This window comes from Pseudorasbora parva, chromosome 19, assembly GCF_024679245.1.
Source record: "Pseudorasbora parva isolate DD20220531a chromosome 19, ASM2467924v1, whole genome shotgun sequence".
In the NCBI taxonomy this organism is placed as follows: Eukaryota; Metazoa; Chordata; class Actinopteri; order Cypriniformes; family Gobionidae; genus Pseudorasbora; species Pseudorasbora parva.
This window is the reverse complement of record NC_090190.1, coordinates 44,396,292-44,412,390: the sequence shown is the minus strand read 5'-3', so window position 1 is coordinate 44,412,390 and position 16,099 is coordinate 44,396,292. Positions and strand designations below refer to the sequence as shown.

The 16,099-nt window shown below is 46.5% G+C and overlaps 1 protein-coding gene across 1 annotated transcript in view; it reads right to left on the bottom strand.

The window, feature by feature from the left end:
- Window positions 1-11: 11 nt before the first annotated feature.
- The window catches only part of LOC137047618 (cilia- and flagella-associated protein 69-like), a 30,254-nt gene continuing 14,166 nt past the window's right edge, over window positions 12-16,099 (bottom strand). Inside the window, exons 6-22 of the mRNA XM_067425408.1 lie at window positions 15,635-15,739; window positions 15,393-15,545; window positions 12,230-12,407; window positions 11,990-12,113; window positions 11,866-11,914; window positions 11,625-11,746; window positions 11,240-11,465; window positions 9,158-9,322; window positions 8,959-9,074; window positions 8,733-8,851; window positions 5,469-5,550; window positions 5,195-5,387; window positions 1,176-1,283; window positions 1,014-1,090; window positions 708-905; window positions 519-605; window positions 12-446 (exon numbers count right to left, since the gene is read on the bottom strand). Coding sequence (XP_067281509.1) covers window positions 360-446; window positions 519-605; window positions 708-905; window positions 1,014-1,090; window positions 1,176-1,283; window positions 5,195-5,387; window positions 5,469-5,550; window positions 8,733-8,851; window positions 8,959-9,074; window positions 9,158-9,322; window positions 11,240-11,465; window positions 11,625-11,746; window positions 11,866-11,914; window positions 11,990-12,113; window positions 12,230-12,407; window positions 15,393-15,545; window positions 15,635-15,739 — 2,189 coding nt within the window. The 3' untranslated portion in view covers window positions 12-359. The remainder of the gene's footprint in view (window positions 447-518; window positions 606-707; window positions 906-1,013; window positions 1,091-1,175; window positions 1,284-5,194; window positions 5,388-5,468; window positions 5,551-8,732; window positions 8,852-8,958; window positions 9,075-9,157; window positions 9,323-11,239; window positions 11,466-11,624; window positions 11,747-11,865; window positions 11,915-11,989; window positions 12,114-12,229; window positions 12,408-15,392; window positions 15,546-15,634; window positions 15,740-16,099) is intronic.

Sequence of the window (16,099 nt, the reverse complement as noted above, 5' to 3'; positions counted from 1 at the left end):
AGCGGATGTTGAGTTAGCTGATGTTGAGTTAGCTGATGTTGAGTTAGCAGATGTTGAGTTAGCTGATGTTGAGTTAGCTGATGTTGAGTTAGCTGATGTTGAGTTAGCGGATGTTGAGTTAGCTGATGTTGAGTTAGCTGATGTTGAGTTAGCGGATGTTGAGTTAGCTGATGTTGAGTTAGCGGATGTTGAGTTAGCTGATGTTGAGTTAGCCGATGTTGAGTTAGCGGAATGTTGAGTTAGCCGGTCCGCTTCTACATCAGCAAATGAAGTTCACTGTAAGTCAGCCGAAGCATTGGATGTGTTTAGACACACACAGTGGACTTCAGTTTGCTATGAGCTCTCTATATGGCCAGAGTTTATTGATCTGAGAGGCCGTCTTGCGTCTCGGGTTCCTCGAGGCCCGGTTCTGATGGTCTCTGCTCCTCCTGCCGCCGCTTGAACTCCTAAAACACACACAGAATGAATGCAGAGACACTTGAGGACATGCGATCTGTGTCAGGATAAAGGGTTCTGACCTTCAGGATGCTGTAGTTTGAAGTTCTGGCCATGTAGTTCCTCCAGGCCTTTGCTGCCATCTCTCTCTGCTTCTGAGTAAAGAGAATCTGGAAAAGAACCAAAGACTGATCAAGCGCACACACACACACACACAAACTGCTCTACAGCAGATACGGGTGGCAGAACGGCCTATGATTGGTCAGTTTTACCTCCTCATACATTCGCCTCTCGTCCTTTAGCTGGTCCTGCTGCTGACGGCCCAGAATGCTTTGCTGCAGCGAGCGCAGGTTCTGGGCTTTGTCTTCGCTGAGCTGGCAGAGGCTCTTCAGGGCTTCTTCATCTGACGATACGGGTGTCGCTCCCTCGTTCCCCAACTCAGCCGAGACCTCAAATAAAGCTTCAGCAACCTGTGGAGAGGGAGCGTTAATGCCGGAGCGTTAATGCGGGAGCGCACTCATTAATGCCGGAGCACAACTCATTAATGCAGACGAGACTGACTGGTCATTACGACTCACCTTAAAGTCCAGGTATCTGCGAATGATGCTGAGCGTGACAAGATCTTCAGCACTCAAACCCAACAGCCGCTCAAATCCTACAGATCAGCGTTGATAACCAGCTGGTTACTTTAAAACAGGACCTTTAATTTCAAGCAACTGTGTTTAATTAACATTTCTTACCCAGTTTACAGAAGATAGCGTAGACGTTTGCACGCAGGTCTTCAGACACATCCCTGACTACAGCTCTGACACCATCCTGAGGCCGAGAGACAAGCGGCTGCTTTACGTCTGAGAGAGAGAGAGAGAGAGAGAGAGAGAGAGTGTGTGTGTGTGTGTGTGTGTGTGTGTGTGTGTGTGTGTGTGAGAGAGAGAGATAGAGAGAGAGAGGTTGGGGTTTATAATTCTTTTATTTTTTACATTTCAATACTCATTCATTACTATTCAAACATTACACAAAAAATAAACCATATATAACCCACCAATGTACAATAACAAAAAAAAAAATCTGATTTAAAAATTCAGAACCATCACATCATCATAAATTGTACATAAAACATCATTAACACACCATATTTCAATAAAACACCTGACATTATTTACAATATTATAATACGCATACTCCACTTTAAGCCTTCCAGACACTAAACTCCTACACAACTTCAGGGTCCGTACTTGCACATTGTAAGTCTTCATTCTTTCTGGTCTTCCACTCTACCAATTTTGCAGTCCCAATCAGGTAATTTAATAAACATACTTTCTTCCTCATCAAAAACCGATACTTTAACCCTCCGATAAACACTCTATCCGGAAAAAAAAACTTTGTTAAATTTACTGAACCATTGCTCAAGAAGTTTAAAAAGATTTTGTAGTCTTGCACATCTTAAAAACAAATGTTCCACATCTTCATCTTCCCCACAGAACCTACATTCCCCACCCACTGCTGGATCCACGTGTCTGTCTGTAGCTATCGCCCTGGGAATAATCCTCCACTGTAGATCAACTGTACGCTTCTCTACCGGAGGCTTATACAGGGCTCTCCACCTGTCCCTCACGAGGACGTCTGGAGTCAACAGCCCTGGCCACCAGAGGCTTTTACACCCCTGAGTGATTCTTGGTGGATTACCTTCACTGTGGTGTGATAGATGGCCTTCTTTGATATAGACTCAAAAAGTTCTATTTGAGGAACCTCAAAAGACAAGATTGAGCAAGCATCCGCACCCTCCAGATCTTCCTTACTTGTGGGCGCTATCTTTATCTTTGGGAACCAACTCTCATCTTTTTCCTTTCTTGCGATGATCTCTCTGTAGCTGCTTGGAATTACATTAAAAATGTCCTCCATCAGTTTTGCTGCAAGTCTTAGTGACCGTAATCCTGTCACCTCTTTGAGGGTCTCCGCTGATCTCCATCCATTATTGTCCAAGAGGTGCCCCAGTTTTACAATAATATTCCTTAATAAGCACATTCATATTGTCACAGAAGATAACATCCTTGTCTGTATCATTGGATTAAAAAACAAGGGTTCTTCAGTGACCCAGTGTCCTTGAGAATCAATGTCCCGGTAGTTAGTAGCTACTTTAAAAACAGTTCTCCTGACAGTTTGAGCCCAGGTCAAGTCCTTATGGTACAGGAGTCTCTGTGCCGCTTATATCCTGAAAGCACGGATACGACTCCTTACATCCACCAACCCCTGACCTCCTTCCTGGACAGGCAGATACAGTGCTGCTGCCCGAATCCAGTGCTGCCCACTCCAGAAGAAGTCCACTAATGCTCTCTGTATATGGCAGATAAGTTCATCAGGTGGCTCCATGACGATCATCCTGTGCCACAGTGTAGAGGCAGTCAGGTTATTAACAACCAAATCTCGCCCTCGGTACGACAACTGTGGTAATAGCCATTTCCATTTAGACAATCGGGCAATCACTTTCTCCAGCATTCCCTCCCAATTCTGCATCTGAAACTGAGTATTACCTAAATATACACCTAAAACTTTCAGTCCCTCCCTACCCCATTTCAAACCACCAGGAGGCTGTGGAGGTCTTTTTCCCACCCATTGACCAATAATGAAACCCTCACTTTTTCCCCAGTTTAATCTAGCAGATGATGCCTTTTCATATAATTCCATATTCTTAGTTAAAACTTTAACATCATCCTGGCCTGTTATAAAAATGGTAACATCATCAGCATAAGCTGATACAGACACCATACAAAACAGAACTTTTGTCTCCATTTGGAATTAAGACTCCATTAAGATTTCTCCTTAATTTACACAAAAGAGGTTCAATGGCAAGACTATACAACTGTCCTGACAGTGGACAGCCCTGCCTAATTCCTCTAGAAACAGGTATTGGCGCACTTAAACCACCACCAGCTTTTACAAGAACAAATGCATTTGAATACAACATGATGAATATATGAAATAAATTTGACATCAAAACCGAAATGCTGTAACACACTATAGAGATAGCCATGGTCAACTCTATCAAATGCTTTCTCCTGGTCTAGGGAAAGAACACCAATTTCATAATTGTTGAAATGACTCATTTCAGTAATATCACGTAATAAAAATATTATCCATTATGGATATTTCAGGAATGCTGTATGTCTGCTCCTTCTGTACCAATAAACCCAGATAACACTTAAGTCTGTTAGCTAAACATTTTGAAAATATTTTATAGTCAACACACAATAATGATACTGGTCTCCAGAAGTCCCAGATCTCCTTTTTTTGGAAGTAATGAAAGTACTGCCCGACTACAACTTATTGGAAAAATTCTTACTTTTGCAACATTCAGACAGTACCTCATAAACGTCATCTAAAACACCCCAAAAATGCTTATAAAACGCAGCAGTCAAACCATCAATTCCTGGGGATCTACCCGTAGATAACTGCTCCATCGCCTCCCAATATGAGAGGAGTAATTCTGACAAAAAATCCTTATGTTAACTTTTCCCACATCCCACCACTGATTGAGACTCTCAAATGAATCCTTCTTAATTTTCCAGTTCTTCCAAAAAATGTTTTAAAGAATCACAAAAATTGACATCTTGCAACAATTTGCAAGCCAAAAAGCAGGTTCATTCGCTACGTCAGCAGCATCACTGGGGCCTGCAGCCTCCTCATTGTTTTGAGCTTTATGTGGACATGCCAGCCTTTTATGGCACACATCTCCACACTCAAAACACTTCAAACTTCCAGAGTTTGCATAAACCATGTACACCTTTCCATCATGCCATACCCTGAAAGAAACATCCAATTCAGGCTTGTTTAAAAACATGAACGCCTGTCTTCTAAACAACATAGCATGCTTTAATGCTACATTTCTACAGCGAAGAGGAACCATTTTAATAGCGCTTGCAAACTTTCCATAACCAACTAGCCCGCTCAATCTCATCGTTATGAATGAATGGGGGCACGTACGAGATAATAATCCGTGTCGTTGGCGTAACCAGCGGGGAAACATTAATAAAGTCACCCCTTACCACAACTGTGCTGACAACGAGACAATTAGCTAACTCTTCCTCCTTTACAAAAATCACAACTGCTTTGTTCATCCTCAATAATTTGTTCGATTTATATATATTTTTCAAGGCACTCAAAGCGCTTTACATTGAAGGGGGGAATCTCCTCAACCACCATCAAGGCCGAAGAAATATTTTCAAAACCGATCTGTTCTCTGACCGCCACTAGAACGTCTTCCACCTCCACACCTGGCACAGGAACACACCTAATTCCATTACACAGAGACACAGGTGTTGGTGTCTCTTCGTTTGGGAACGACGCCATCACAGCACCATCCCAAAAAAATCAGCTAAATCAATTTAACCTAATCCCAAAAAGCAACTGTTATAAACCAACTTTTAAAGATGAAGAGAGAGAGAGAGAGAGAGAGAGAGAGAGAGAGAGAGAGAGAGAGAGAGAGAAAGAGAGAGAGAGAGAGAGAGAGAGAGAGAGAGAGAGAGAGAGAGAGAGAGAGAGAGAGAGAGAGAGAGAGAGAGAGAGAGAGAGAGAGAGAGATTTACTTTGGAAAGCTGCTTTAAAAAGAATCTTTATTATATAAGTGGTATACAAATAAAGGTGACTTGAGAGAAGAAATAAAGTGAACAATGAGTTTCTCCGGATGGTCGTGCGTTTGGCCTGTGAAGCGCTGTAAGCTGAACATGTGTTCTTGTGCATTGAGGCTGTTTGATGTGTACCGTACCGGAGATGATCCCGCTCTGGTGTCGCTTCACACTCATCTCCTCTTCTTCACTCCTCCAGATCTGCAGCAGGAGCGTCGCCGCAGTCTCGCCTCTCTCTCCACGCCAGCTCTGCACTTGTGCCATGGCCTCAGGATTCTCACACAGCTCCAGCAGAGTCCCAATGAGAGACACCCACATGTGTCTGGGGCTCCGCTACACAACACACACACCGGTCAAACACACACCAGTCAAACACACACCTGTCAAACACACACTCGTTCTGAATCTTGGCACCTGCAGCAGCTGAAGGAGCAGATCAACGCCACGTCCCGCCACAAACGCGTCCTCCGTAGCGAAGCAGCCGACAGCACACGACCTGCACAGAAGAGAAGAAGTAATGCCAGAGCTTCCCTCCTCATGTACGGACAGGGGAGTCTGAGATCTTCCCTCCTCATGTAAGGACAGGGGAGTCTGAGATCTTCCCTCCTCATGTAAGGACAGGGGAGTCTGAGATCTTCCCTCCTCATGTAAGGACAGGGGAGTCTGAGATCATCCCTCCTCATGTTCAGACAGGGGAGTCTGAGATCTTCCCTCCTCATGTAAGGACAGGGGAGTCTGAGATCATCCCTCCTCATGTTCAGACAGGGGAGTCTGAGATCTTCCCTCCTCATGTAAGGACAGGGGAGTCTGAGATCTTCCCTCCTCATGTATGGACAGGGGAGTCTGAGATCTTCCCTCCTCATGTAAGGACAGGGGAGTCTGAGATCTTCCCTCCTCATGTATGGACAGGGGAGTCTGAGATCTTCCCTCCTCATGTAAGGACAGGGGAGTCTGAGATCATCCCTCCTCATGTTCAGACAGGGGAGTCTGAGATCTTCCCTCCTCATGTTCAGACAGGGGAGTCTGAGATCTTCCCTCCTCATGTATGGACAGGGGAGTCTGAGATCATCCCTCCTCATGTAAGGACAGGGGAGTCTGAGATCTTCCCTCCTCATGTAAGGACAGGGGAGTCTGAGATCTTCCCTCCTCATGTAAGGACAGGGGAGTCTGAGATCTTCCCTCCTCATGTAAGGACAGGGGAGTCTGAGATCTTCCCTCCTCATGTATGGACAGGGGAGTCTGAGATCTTCCCTCCTCATGTATGGACAGGGGAGTCTGAGATCTTCCCTCCTCATGTATGGACAGGGGAGTCTGAGATCTTCCCTCCTCATGTAAGGACAGGGGAGTCTGAGATCTTCCCTCCTCATGTAAGGACAGGGGAGTCTGAGATCTTCCCTCCTCATGTATGGACAGGGGAGTCTGAGATCTTCCCTCCTCATGTATGGACAGGGGAGTCTGAGATCTTCCCTCCTCATGTATGGACAGGGGAGTCTGAGATCTTCCCTCCTCATGTATGGACAGGGGAGTCTGAGATCATCCCTCCTCATGTATGGACAGGGGAGTCTGAGATCTTCCCTCCTCATGTATGGACAGGGGAGTCTGAGATCTTCCCTCCTCATGTATGGACAGGGGAGTCTGAGATCTTCCCTCCTCATGTAAGGACAGGGGAGTCTGAGCTCTTCCCTCCTCATGTATGGACAGGGGAGTCTGAGATCTTCCCTCCTCATGTAAGGACAGGGGAGTCTGAGATCTTCCCTCCTCATGTATGGACAGGGGAGTCTGAGATCTTCCCTCCTCATGTAAGGACAGGGGAGTCTGAGATCTTCCCTCCTCTTGTAAGGACAGGGGAGTCTGAGATCTTCCCTCCTCATGTACGGACAGGGGAGTCTGAGATATTCCCTCCTCTTGTAAGGACAGGGGAGTCTGAGATCTTCCCTCCTCATGTATGGACAGGGGAGTCTGAGATCTTCCCTCCTCATGTACGGACAGGGGAGTCTGAGATCTTCCCTCCTCATGTACGGACAGGGGAGTCTGAGATCTTCCCTCCTCATGTATGGACAGGGGAGTCTGAGATCTTCCCTCCTCATGTACGGACAGGGGAGTCTGAGATCTTCCCTCCTCATGTATGGACAGGGGAGTCTGAGATCTTCCCTCCTCATGTATGGACAGGGGAGTCTGAGATCTTCCCTCCTCATGTACGGACAGGGGAGTCTGAGATCTTCCCTCCTCATGTACGGACAGGGGAGTCTGAGATCTTCCCTCCTCATGTATGGACAGGGGAGTCTGAGATCTTCCCTCCTCATGTACGGACAGGGGAGTCTGAGATCTACCCTCCTCATGTAAGGACAGGGGAGTCTGAGATCTTCCCTCCTCATGTATGGACAGGGGAGTCTGAGATCATCCCTCCTCATGTTCAGACAGGGGAGTCTCAGATCTTCCCTCCTCATGTTCAGACAGGGGAGTCTGAGATCATCCCTCCTCATGTTCAGACAGGGGAGTCTCAGATCTTCCCTCCTCATGTTCAGACAGGGGAGTCTCAGATCTTCCCTCCTCATGTTCAGACAGGGAATCTGAGATCTTCCCTCCACATGTAAGGACAGGGGAGTCTGAGATCTTCCCTCCACATGTAAGGACAGGGGAGTCTGAGATCTTCCCTCCACATGTATGGACAGGGAATCTGAGATCTTCCCTCCACATGTAAGGACAGGGGAGTCTGAGATCTTCCCTCCACATGTAAGGACAGGGAGTCTGAGATCTTCCCTCCACATGTAAGGACAGGGGAGTCTGAGATCTTCCCTCCACATGTAAGGACAGGGGAGTCTGAGATCTTCCCTCCACATGTAAGGACAGGGGAGTCTGAGATCTTCCCTCCACATGTATGGACAGGGGAGTCTGAGATCTTCCCTCCTCATGTAAGGACAGGCGAGTCTGAGATCTTCCCTCCACATGTATGGACAGGGGAGTCTGAGATCTTCCCTCCACATGTAAGGACAGGGGAGTCTGAGATCTTCCCTCCACATGTAAGGACAGGGGAGTCCGAGATCTTCCCTCCTCATGTTCAGACAGGGGAGTCTGAGATCTTCCCTTCTCATGTTCAGACAGGGGAGTCTGAGATCTTCCCTTCTCATGTTCAGGAGAGGGGAGTCTGAGATTTTCCCTTCTCATGTTCAGACAGGGGAGTCTGAGATTTTCCCTTCTCATGTTCAGACAGGGGAGTCTGAGATCTTCCCTCCTCATGTAAGGACAGGGGAGTCTGAGCTCTTCCCTCCTCATGTTCAGGAGAGGGGAGTCTGAGATCTTCCCTCCTCATGTTCAGGAGAGGGGAGTCTGAGATCTTCCCTCCTCATGTATGGACAGGGGAGTCTGATATTTTCCCACCTCATGTTCGGACAGGGGAGTCTGAGATCTTCCCACCTCATGTATGGACAGGGGAGTCTGAGATCTTCCCACCTCATGTATGGACAGAGGAGTCTGAGATCTTCACTAGACATGTTCGGACAGGGGAGTCTGAGATCTTCCCACCTCATGTATGGACAGAGGAGTCTGAGATCTTCACTAGACATGTTCGGACAGAGGAGTCTGAGATCTTCACTAGACATGTTCGGACAGAGGAGTCTGAGATCTTCACTAGACATGTTCAGGGGAAGAGTCGCTATCAGAGTCAGATAGAAGTCTCACCAAACGCAGTCAACGGTGGACAGCAGCAGTTTATTGTGACCCAAGCCGCTGAAGATCAGAGCAGTGTCCAGACTCAGATACTGCAGCAGCATCTCCACACCGTCAGTGCCAAACAGCTCCTGGACACACAGATGACAGTGAGACACAAGTGTTCTACATCATATCATCTACGTGATATAAGCGTGTTCTTCTCCATCATGTGTGATATAAGCGTGATGAGTCTCACCTTCCTGTGCACGTCTCCCTCACAGAGCACAGACAGAATGAACTGAGAGTCGATCTGAATCTCCAGAGAGACGGCATCCTCGTCCTCCGGTGTCCCTGTGAACCACCGCAGCACCCCTCAACACACACACACACACACAGTTAATCTCCAGTATTTCTGCGGTGAGCTCTGTGATACAGCCACACACACACACACTCACCCAAGAGCTGTCCGATCGCCCCCTGATCGCAGAGGTCCTGCCGGATTGGCTCGAGGTCCACAGTAATCACGGATCGGAGCACACGCACACAGTACCTCATCTGAGCCTTCTTCCCGCCCCGCCCACCGCTGCCATGGAAACTGTGACCCCGCCCACTGAAGGAGTCTGATCATAGAACGATAATAGAGTACATTTACATCGCTGAGCAGTTTGAGCCTGTCAGGTACAATAATGTAAATTAATATGCAAGCATCTTCCGTAGGGTGAGTTTACACAAATTTAAAATATTATATGGTCATTTGTTTGCATTTACTTGCTTGCTTACTTTGAACAACTAACCCTAACTTAAACGATTATACTGATATTTCAGTATAGCTACGTTTAATGTTAAGTGTTTGATAAGCATCGATAATAAAATAAAAAGTTTGACATTAAACATCTGCACTAATCTTTCCTATGCCCTGCAAAAAAAGCTCTTACTTAGTAATTTTGTAAATTTCTAACAATTCTTAAATCAAGATGCCTTTACTAGATAAGTAAAATGACATGATATTTTTTCTTGTTTTGTTGAAAATAAAATCAAAGTGGGTTTTTGCTTAAAATTATCTGCACACGGGGTGAGAAAAATATTCTTGGTTTTGATTGAAATCTTGTTTCCTGTTTCCGTCCCAAACAGAAAAAAGATTTTCTCACCCCATTGGCAGATCATTTTGCTTGTTTTAAAGGGGCGGTGAAATGCTGTTTCCTGCACACTGAGCTTTCCACTGTTATAGACTTGGATTCCCATCCTAAACATAGTCAAAGTTTCAAAAACTAATGTTGGACGTTTGATGGAGTATTTCTGTGTCAAAAATACTCCTTCCGGTTTCTCACAAGTTTCAGAGAGTTTTTTTCGAGTATGGGTCTACTTGACGTTAATAGAGCGGAAGGTCCTTGTATGGGCCGTACGGGCTCTTCTCCCGGTAGGGTGGGGCGCGCGCGCGTCACTAGAGGGAGAAAGAGGAAATGCACGGCCGTAAACACTCTCTCTGCTGCAGATCCAGCCGTCCGTGAACACTAATGTCGGTTATAGTTCGCGCCGCGCTCCACTTCATTCCTCCACTTTGACATTAAGCGACTTCAACGCTTCAGCACAGCATTCCGGGAAGGCAGCGCTGCATTTGAACCGATTTGAACGCAGAAATGCTTCAGTCGCATCGCAAAGTGGATCTCCACACTCCAAGAAGTGTGTTTGACGGAGCCGCCCCAGCGATAAAGGTTCGGTCCTGCTTTGGAAGCAGCCGGTAAGTAACACTGCTTCAGATGTCTGTGCTGTTGCTTATCGTCGCGTATGTAAACATCAGTAAACGACACGATCGTGTGCTTCGTCATTCAGATGCGCTAACGGACTCCATTGCTGTTCTATGTAACTTATAACGTTACACTAGTCTGACGTGCAAAACCGTTTTGCTTGCTACTAAGGTTTGGTCGCATACAATAGTCCATAAACCGAATCATGTCATGTTGACAGGCCTCTAAATACAGTCCATACCACAGAGACGGACGTCCTGCTGTTGCTGTTTCTATTTCAGCCTCCGAATTAGATTCTGGATCATATCTATTAACGTTAGCTGAGATAGCGATGGGTTTCTTCACGCTTGAGGACGTCACCGCTTTGCGCATTCTTTAGCTCCGCCCACATGATACGCTTCCAGGCGCTCGGTTTTTTCCGGAAAGACTCGGTACAGCCCATATTTCTTTTACAAATATAATAAAACGAAAGACTTTTCAGAGATATGAAGGATGCAATACTACTCTATAGGTACTCAAGATTGACATGAGCAAAAACTCACTCATATCTGATGACATTTTACTGATCTAGTAAATGCATCTTGATTTAAGAATTGTTAGATATTTAGACTATAAACAAGAGAATGGTACTAAGTAAGAAGAGCATTTTTTGCAGTGTGATTAGTCTGACTAGCCTTTCTAGAATTGACTGTAAACATTGTTCATCACTCAGCAACTGTAATACTGAATGACTGAAACTGAAGAAGAGTAATATTCCTAAATATTATTATAATATTAATATTATTGTAATACCGTCCTGAAGGCACCAGTCCAGCAGCAGCAGCAGGCAGGTGTTGGCCTGACAGGTCATGTAGTCGTCCAGCATCAGCGGAGCCAGAGCACTCAGAGCAGCCAGAGCCTGAAGCTGCAGCTCCTCCTGCTGGCTAGAGGACCAACTGCGCCGGCCGCTCTCGGCCTCGGAGGACCGTGGCTTAATCAGGAGCATCAGGCCCAGCATCACACGGCCCTCCTTCAACAGCTGAATCACACACACACACACACACACACACACAAATAACGTTTTTCACAGTCACAATGTTTCCATTGTTTGGAGAAGAGTATTGTGAAGAGCAATCTATCTCTGAGAAAAAGGAAAGTAATTTGGGTCTGGCGGATGCGGAGCGAGCGAGCGTCTCACCTGCAGCGCAGCCAGATCTCTGGACAGGACAACGATCACATTCAGCAGCAGCTTCTTCATCTCAAAGTCCTCATGGCTGAAGGACAGCTTGAGGTTTCGCACCACAGGGTTATGGCTCTTCACTGAGAAACAGGTGTTCACAGAGCTTCAGTCGAGGTCTCCAGATGAACCAACACTTATAACACAGATACTTAGGCTCGATGTCTCGAGGGTAACGAACACTTTTAACACAGATACTTACGCTCCGGGAAGGTGACGAACGGCATGAGCTGCTTGAGGAGCCCGCTCTCCTGAAACACACACAGAGAGCTCATGAAGACGAGCGAGCGGAGCTGAGATTAGGGCGGAGAGGACGGCGGACTCACGATCAGAGGCGCGGTTGGGTCAGATGCGATCAGGGTCAGCAGCACCAGCAGGTCGTTCCTCAGCTGCCGGTCGTAATGCCGGAAGCCGTGGAGAAGCTGATGGAGGAACGCTTCCTTCAGAGATCTGCCGTACAGAAGAGACAAGCGATCGCATGTAAGCAGATGCTCATCAAAAATAACGTGATCATTAACATTAAACAGGTTCATGCTCAGCTCCTCCGGCCCAGTATGAGGACTCACGCGATGCAGTCGCTGTGGCTGAGCTGAGCCGCCACTTCTCCCCTCGAGCCGTTCTCCAGAAGGTTCCACAGGATCTCTGAGCAGCGGAACAGAACCTGTCCGGACGGATCACGCTCACTCATGTGGAAGCAGATCTTCTGTGCAGCCTGAGCTCTCAGCATCAAACCGCAGTTCACCTCTGTCAACACAAGCACATTCAGAGCAGAGCTCCGGAGTCAGCCTGGGTTAGGGATAGGGTTAGGGTTGATCCGGGTTAGGGATGATCTGGGTTAGTGTTGATCCGGGTTAGGGATGATCTGGGTTAGTGTTGATCTGGGTTAGGGTTGATCTGGGTTAGTGTTGATCTGGGTTAGGGTTGATCAGGGTTAGTGTTGATCTGGGTTAGTGTTGATCCGGGTTAGGGATGATCTGGGTTAGTGTTGATCCGGGTTAGGGATGATCTGGGTTAGTGTTGATACGGGTTAGGGATGATCTGGGTTAGTGTTGATCTGGGTTAGGGTTGATCAGGGTTAGGGATGATCTGGGTAAGTGTTGATCTGGGTTAGGGTTGATCTGGGTTAGGGATGATCTGGGTAAGTGTTGATCTGGGTTAGTGTTGATCCGGGTTAGGGATGGTCTGGGTTAGTGTTGATCTGGGTTAGGGTTGATCAGGGTTAGGGATGATCTGGGTTAGTGTTGATCTGGGTTAGGGATGATCTGGGTTAGGGTTGATCTGGGTTAGGGTTGATCTGGTTTAGGGTTGATCTGGGTTAGGGTTGATCTGGGTTAGTGTTGATCTGGGTTAGGGTTGATCTGGTTTAGGGTTGATCTGGGTTAGTGTTGATCTGGGTTAGGGATGATCTGAGTTAGGGTTGATCTGGGTTAGGGTTGATCTGGCTTAGGGTTGATCTGGGTTAGGGTTGATCTGGGTTAGTGTTGATCTGGGTTAGGGTTGATCTGGGTATGTGTTGATCAGGGTTAGTGTTGATCTGGTTTAGGGTTGATCTGGGTTAGAGTTGATCTGGGTTAGTGTTGATCTGGGTTAGTGTTGATCTGGGTTAGGGTTGGTCTGGGTTAGGGTTGATCTGGGTTAGGGATGATCTGGGTTAGTGTTGATCTGGGTTAGGGTTGATCTGGGTTAGGGTTGATCTGGGTATGTGTTGATCAGGGTTAGGGTTGATCTGGGTTAGGGTTGATCTGGGTTAGTGTTGATCTGGTTTAGGGTTGGTCTGGGTTAGGGTTGGTCTGGGTTAGGGATGATCTGGGTTAGGGTTGATCTGGGTTAGTGTTGATCTGGGTTAGGGTTGATCTGGGTTAGTGTTGATCTGGGTTAGGGTTGGTCTGGGTTAGGGTTGATCAGGGTTAGGGTTGATCTGGTTTAGGGTTGATCTGGGTTAGGGTTGATCTGGGTTAGTGTTGATCTGGGTTAGGGATGATCTGGGTTAGGGTTGATCTGGGTTAGGGTTGATCTGGTTTAGGGTTGATCTGGTTTAGGGTTGATCTGGGTTAGGGTTGATCTGGGTTAGGGTTGATCTGGGTTAGGGTTGATCTGGGTTAGTGTTGATCAGGGTTAGGGTTGATCTGGGTTAGTGTTGATCTGGGTTAGTGTTGATCTGGGTATGTGTTGATCCGGGTTAGTGTTGATCTGGGTTAGTGTTGATCTGGGTTAGTGTTGATCCGGGTTAGGGTTGATCTGGTTTAGGGTTGATCTGGGTATGTGTTGATCAGGGTTAGGGTTGATCAGGGTTAGGGATGATCTGGGTTAGTGTTGATCTGGGTATGTGTTGATCAGGGTTAGGGTTGATCAGGGTTAGGGTTGATCTGGGTATGTGTTGATCAGGGTTAGGGTTGATCTGGGTTAGGGTTGATCTGGCTTAGGGTTGGTCTGGGTTAGGGTTGATCTGGGTTAGGGTTGATCAGGGTTAGGGTTGATCAGGGTTAGGGTTGATCTGGTTTAGGGTTGATCTGGGTTAGGGTTGATCTGGTTTAGGGTTGATCTGGTTTAGGGTTGATCTGGTTTAGGGTTGATCTGGGTTAGGGTTGATCTGGTTTAGGGTTGATCAGGGTTAGGGTTGATCTGGTTTAGGGTTGATCTGGTTTAGGGTTGATCTGGGTTAGGGTTGATCTGGTTTAGGGTTGATCTGGTTTAGGGTTGATCTGGTTTAGGGTTGATCTGGGTTAGGGTTGATCTGGTTTAGGGTTGATCTGGTTTAGGGTTGATCTGGTTTAGGGTTGATCTGGGTTAGGGTTGATCTGGTTTAGGGTTGATCTGGTTTAGGGTTGATCTGGGTTAGTGTTGATCTGGTTTAGGGTTGATCTGGGTTAGGGTTGATCTGGGTTGGGGTTGATCTGGTTTAGGGTTGATCTGGGTTAGGGTTGATCTGGTTTAGGGTTGATCTGGTTTAGGGTTGATCTGGGTTAGGGTTGATCTGGTTTAGGGTTGATCTGGTTTAGGGTTGATCTGGGTTAGGGTTGATCTGGTTTAGGGTTGATCTGGGTTAGGGTTGATCTGGTTTAGGGTTGATCTGGGTTAGGGTTGATCTGGGTTAGGGTTGATCTGGTTTAGGGTTGATCTGGGTTAGGGTTGATCTGGTTTAGGGTTGATCTGGTTTAGGGTTGATCTGGGTTAGGGTTGATCTGGTTTAGGGTTGATCTGGGTTAGGGTTGATCTGGTTTAGGGTTGATCTGGGTTAGGGATAGGGTTACACTGCTTATTTATTTTTTCTTGTTCCCAGTATAAATATCAAATAATTCTTAAATCAAGATCCATTTACTAGATAAGCAAAATTAGGGTTAGACATTTTTTCTTGTTTTCTGGGTAAATATATCTAAATGAAGAGAGTTTTTGCTTAAAACAAGCAAAATGATCTGCCAATGGGGTGAGAAAAATAATCTTATTTCTGTTTGGGACGGAAACAGGAAACAAGATTTCAATCAGAAATAAGATTATTTTTCTCACCCCATTGGCAGATCATTTTGCTTGTTTTAAGCAAAAACTCTCTTCATTTAGATTTTATTTTCAACAAAACAAGGAAAAATATCTTATATCATTTTACTCATCTAGTAAATTCATCTTGATTTAAAAATTGTTAGATATTTAGACTAGAAACAAGACAAAATGACTCAGTAAGAAGAGCATTTTTTGCAGTGTAGGGTTAGGGTTGGTGTTGATCTGTGGGCTCACCTGATGTCCTGGACAGGATCTGCAGGGTCTGAAGGAGGCGCAGTTTGACCGAAGGCTGGTTCTCCATCAGGGCCAGAGACATGACGAGCGTCTCAGCCAGACCACTGCGCTCCACCACCTGCCCTCGGAAGTCCACATGTGTGGGACAAACACCTGACAAACACACACACACACACACACACACACGATAAACCCCTAGACCTGAACGTGTTCACACTGAAGAGCTCAATCAAGCTACTCACCGTCTGAACGGTGTGTGTGTGTGCGTGTGTCTCTGCTGTAGAAGGCCATAACCGAAGCGCAGATCTGCAGTCGGACCTCAGGCAGAGGGATCCTCATCAGATAACCTGTAATCACACGCCATTTACACTCAATCTATCACTTTACCCAAAGCGGGGCATCCTTGGGCATCTAAACCAGAGAGCTGACGTGCTGTCGAGGCCTGGGGAATGGAGTCTCCGGGGAGGCGGCGCTCATATGGAGGGAGTTCAGATGGAAGTAGATCTATCTGAGTCTCAGAAAACCACACACTCTGGTTCTCCCTCTCGTATCCAGCCCTTCTAGTGTGGTGGAGTTTTAGTTCCTTTGGTCGCCTTTGGCTTGGCTTGGCTTGCTCAGTTGGGGACACTAAAATTTTAACTATAATACTGATCTGCCAACATTGTCTCTCTCTGATAAATTAAAATAAGCTGATAACATCACTGTTT